The sequence below is a fragment of the Echinops telfairi genome, unplaced genomic scaffold (assembly GCF_000313985.2).
Source record: "Echinops telfairi isolate 266 unplaced genomic scaffold, ASM31398v2 ScPeMD7_2;HRSCAF=8, whole genome shotgun sequence".
Taxonomy (NCBI): Eukaryota; Metazoa; Chordata; class Mammalia; order Afrosoricida; family Tenrecidae; genus Echinops; species Echinops telfairi.
The window spans coordinates 77055464-77060006 of NW_022103898.1; the positions used below are offsets into that span (position 1 = coordinate 77055464).

Sequence of the window (4543 nt, forward strand, 5' to 3'; positions counted from 1 at the left end):
CATAAGATCTCTTGGGAAAAGGTTTGTGGTGTTTGCACAGATGGTGCTCCAGCTATGCTAGGATGTCGATCTGGATTTCAATGTCTGGTACTGAATGAGTCACCAGAAGTCATCAGAACTCTCTGTATGATTCATCAGCAAATATAAGCAACGAAGACGCTGCCACAAGAGGTACAAGAAGTAATGAAAAGCGTCATAATTTCTGTCAGTTTTGTAAAGGCAAGCACTCTAAACAGTCGACTGTTTTCGCAACTGTGCAACGAGTTTGAGGTGCCAAATAATGCTCTGCTCTTTCACACTGAAGTGAGATGTTGTCAAGAGGAAAAGTATAAAATGTGTTTTTGAGCTTCATGATGAAATGAACTCAAAACGTTTTTAATCAGAAAGCAAGACCACAGTTCGAAGCACTTTTCAACGATAAAAGTGAACTGCAGAAAATAGCTTACTTGGTTGCCATCTTTGCCACCTTGAATGAGTTAAATTTATCACTGCAAGGACCAAATGCAACATGCCTCGATTTGTCTGAAAAAATCCGATCATTCCAAATGAAACTTCAGCTTTGGCAAAAAAAAAAATTGGATGAAAATAAAATTCACATGTTGCCTACCTTATCTGCTTTCTTTGAAGAACATGACATTGAACCAGACAAAAGGATTACGATGATAATTTCTGTGAAAGAACACTTGCACATGCTTGCAGACAAAATTTCATCATACTTTCCAAATCTACCTGACACCCCATTTGCACTTGTCAGAAGCCCATTCACAGTCAAAGTGGAAGATGTTCCTAAGCCAGCACAAGAGTTCATTGAACTTATTTGCAGCGATGCAGGGAGGACTGATTTCCCTACAATGCCAGTTACAGAATTCTGGATTGAGTGTTTGCAGTCACATCCTGTTCTGTCTGAGACTGTGTTGTGCCTTCTACTTCCATTTCCAACACCATATCTTTGTTAAACAGGTTTTCTAGCTTGTTGGTTATCAAGTCTAAATACAGAAGTAGACTTGTTGTGGAAGATGATCCGCATTGTGTTCTTGCAAAGACTGCCCCGAGAATTTCTGATCTGGTGAGAAAAGCTATCTCAACCTTCTCACTGACGTTGGCTTTTTACGCATACTGCTGCAAAATGTAATAGTGTACTTTACTGTTGTTATATTAAGACTATTACCCAGGCTACACCATGCTTCAAGACAAAATTTCATTTGTCATTAGAAAGAAATATTTCACAATATATACATATTTTTTTGTGATGAATCACTATGATTTAATTATGTTCAATTTGTAACAATGAAAATACATCCTGCTTATCAGATATTTACATGACGGTTCATAACTGTAGCAAAATGACAGTTATGAAGTAGCAACAAAATTAATGTTATGGTTGGGGTCACCGCCACATGAAGAACTGTATGAAAGAGTCGCAGCAGGAGGAAGGTTGAGGACCACTGCTTTAGGGTATATATATGTCCAGCAGAAGTATTGCTGGATGGTTTGGCATTTCTATCCAGTTGTTTGAGGTAGCACCGTCTTACTTTCCACAGTGGTTGTACAGAGACTGTGAATCTCTATGGGAGCAGGTAGTCTGTTCTTTCTGCCAGTGGGCAGCTGATGGACGTGAGCTGCTGACCTTAGAGTGAGTGGCCCCCACATCTTGCCCCCAGTGCGACCAGGCTCCTAAAGAGTACATAGCAATCATTCATACAAAATTAGCTATGATGTTAATCCTGTACCTGTTTTCCATGTTAAAAATGGCTTGACTGGTTGGCTAATGAATCGTGCTGCATCATCGTTCATCTGCGCCTCTGTTTCTGGCTTTCCGCTGGGCTGAAGGAGAGCCCTTGGAACCTGGATCAGGCCCACGAAGCCCATTCAGCCCCTCTCCTTTGGCCTCTCTCCCCCAGGTTCACCGACGGAGCAAAGCTGTTGTTTCATTTGTGGCAGCAATTGAAGGGGCTGAAGGGGCTGAGTCTGGAGGTTAACTACTCGAAGGACCTTCTGGCCAAAGGGGTGTGCTTGCGGGAAGCTCAGGTCACTGAGCTGCTACAGCGTCTGCTCCAAAGGTCTCCAGTCAGGGGGGGCCTTGGGGCGGGACAGTGGGAAGGGCTATGCAGAGCCATTCTTGAGATGATGAGCTATGCGTCCTTCTCACACCTCTTGCCCCAGTGCCTTCGTGGTAGAAATCCAGCCTTGCATGCCCCAAACGCCCCATCGACCCCTTATCCTCAAGACTGGGAACAAGTTCAGCGTCCAAACAAGGTCAGCATTCCCAAACCCATTCCTGCTTTCTCCAGCCCCATACCTCCCCCACCCCACCCCCACCCCGCGGCACCGTGCATTTTCTGCCCTCACAGGGTTTTCCTACTCTAGACCATATTTTCACCCTTTGCTCCTCTGTCCCCTACCTCTTCGAATCTTCTCTCTTTCAAACATCCGACTCTAGAAGATTGAGGCCACGCCCCCTCACCCCTCTCTGTGCAGGCTGCTGGTGAGGCTCCAGGAAGGTACAAAGTCGCTGACCCTGGAAGTCTGCGTTGACAGGTAGGTCAGGGCCAGGGGAGCGTGGGACCAAGTGATGGTTCGCCTGTGGGCGGGTGGGGCAGAGGAAGTCCCCACCACTCTGCAGAGCGGGGCCCCTTTCCCCCTACCCCGGGGTCCCTCTTGTGGGACACACTTGGTGGCAGGCAGCGTGCCCGGTCCTCCTCATTTCCCTGTCACAGCAAACCTGCGCATGCAGGCACTCTCAGGGCGCCAGGCAGGCAAACAAGGGGACCCACTCAGAGAGGCGATGTCTCCTGCACAAGGCCACAGCGCTAGGCCTGCACCCATGTCTGTGACTCCCAAAGACCCAACTCCTGACATGGACACGATTGTTTCTCAATTATTAATATCATTAATCTGTTATTCTTAATACATTGTTTTTCAATTACGGTATTTTGCCTGTGTTTCCCCCCACCCCCCGCCCCCCCACAGGAATCCTCCTCAAATACCAGGGTAGGTACCTGGCCAGGATGCGGTAAGCCACTAAGCCACGGGTATCGCACGAGCTGCACCAGCCGTGGTGGAGCGGGGTTCGCGTGGGGAGTGGAGGTCTGAAAGGCAGCGAGACTCTTGGGCTTCACCTGCTGGGTCTGTCGCTTAACTCTGCTCTTGCCCTCCCCATCTCTTCTTCCTTTGGCAGCTTCCGGAAGTTCAACATTCTGACTTCAAACCAGAAAACTTTGACCCCCGAGAAGGGGCAGAGGCAGGGCTTAATTTGGGAATTCAGATTCTTGGTAAGAAGCTTCGGGAGCTTAGACTTAGCTTCAACTCCAGGGGGATAGAGGTGCCTGTGGAAAGTGTCTAGGCCTTGGGTGGTTCTGAGGGCACCTGGAGGCCCCTTTTGGGCATTGGCTCTCCTCCCTCTCCGTGCACAGACCCTGGTAGAGCAGCGTTCCGCCGGTTCAGGAAAAGGCAGCAATAAGGTGAGGTCTGGACAGAAGCTTGCAGGGGAGTGGGCAGGGGGACTTGCTAAAGGGCCCTGTGGTCACTGTCTTCTTGGCTGCCCCAGGGCCCGCTTAGTGTGACTGAGGAACTGCATATCATCAGCTTCACGGTCAAGTACACCTACCAGGGTCTGAAGCAGGAGCTGAAAGTGAGTGGGACTGGAGGCAAAGAGGGATGATGCCGATGTGGGAAAAGGCACCAGAATGGAATAAGTAGAAGCCTCTCTCGGGTGGGACGTCATCACTCCTCCCTCCCCGCCTCTCCCTCCACACACCCAATGTCTGCAGCTAGAAACACCAGCTTTTCCCCCCTGGTGACTTCCATCCTCTCCGCAGACGGACACCCTCCCTGTGGTGGTGATTTCTAACATGAACCAACTCTCCATTGCCTGGGCCTCTGTTCTCTGGTTCAACCTGCTGAGCATAAACCCCCAGGTAGGAGATGGGGAAGAGACCACCACCAAGGGAAGGGACGGAGAAAAAGGGTGGAGGTTTGGTGGGGGCCTTGGGGGCTGCATCTGAGCCATCCTGTTCTTCCTCCGCCCTGCAGGACCAGCAGTTCTTCTCCAACCCCCCGAAGGCCCACTGGGCCTTGCTGGGCCCTGCTCTCAGCTGGCAGTTTGCTTCCTACGTTGGCCGCGAACTCAACAAGGAACAGCTGAAAATGCTGAAGGACAAGCTGTTTGGTACAGGCTTCTTTTGTGCTCAGCCTTTCCCCAGCCCGTCTGCCCACCTGGCCTGGCCTCTGCCTGTGACCTGAACCCTCTGTGGCTACTTGTCCCACAGGGCAGAACTCTGACTCAAAGAGTGAATTGTCTTGGGCCAACTTCATTAAGGTAACGCCCTGCAGTTGACCCGCCCCGCACCCCAATTCCTTCTCCTTACCCCAAGGGCAAGTCCATCTCTCTTCCTGTCTTGCTCTTCCTCCTTTAGAGAGAAAGCCCCCCTGGAAAGCTACCCTTTTGGACATGGCTGGACAAAATTCTGGACCTGGTACATGACCACTTGAAGGATCTCTGGAACGAAGGGTGAGACCATGGTCCACCCTCCCTGGTTCCCCT

General features: G+C 50.1%; 1 protein-coding gene across 2 annotated transcripts in view; it reads left to right on the plus strand.

Moving 5' to 3' along the window:
- Positions 1 to 4543, plus strand: part of STAT2 (signal transducer and activator of transcription 2) — a 31181-nt gene that overhangs the window by 21072 nt on the left and 5566 nt on the right. For both annotated transcript variants that reach the window (XM_030886162.2, XM_045290136.1), the window contains exons 9-19: positions 1902 to 2060; positions 2164 to 2256; positions 2479 to 2538; positions 2971 to 2991; positions 3179 to 3272; positions 3414 to 3461; positions 3548 to 3631; positions 3819 to 3917; positions 4033 to 4168; positions 4269 to 4318; positions 4416 to 4510. In XM_030886162.2, coding sequence (XP_030742022.1) covers positions 1902 to 2060; positions 2164 to 2256; positions 2479 to 2538; positions 2971 to 2991; positions 3179 to 3272; positions 3414 to 3461; positions 3548 to 3631; positions 3819 to 3917; positions 4033 to 4168; positions 4269 to 4318; positions 4416 to 4510 — 939 coding nt within the window. The remainder of the gene's footprint in view (positions 1 to 1901; positions 2061 to 2163; positions 2257 to 2478; positions 2539 to 2970; positions 2992 to 3178; positions 3273 to 3413; positions 3462 to 3547; positions 3632 to 3818; positions 3918 to 4032; positions 4169 to 4268; positions 4319 to 4415; positions 4511 to 4543) is intronic.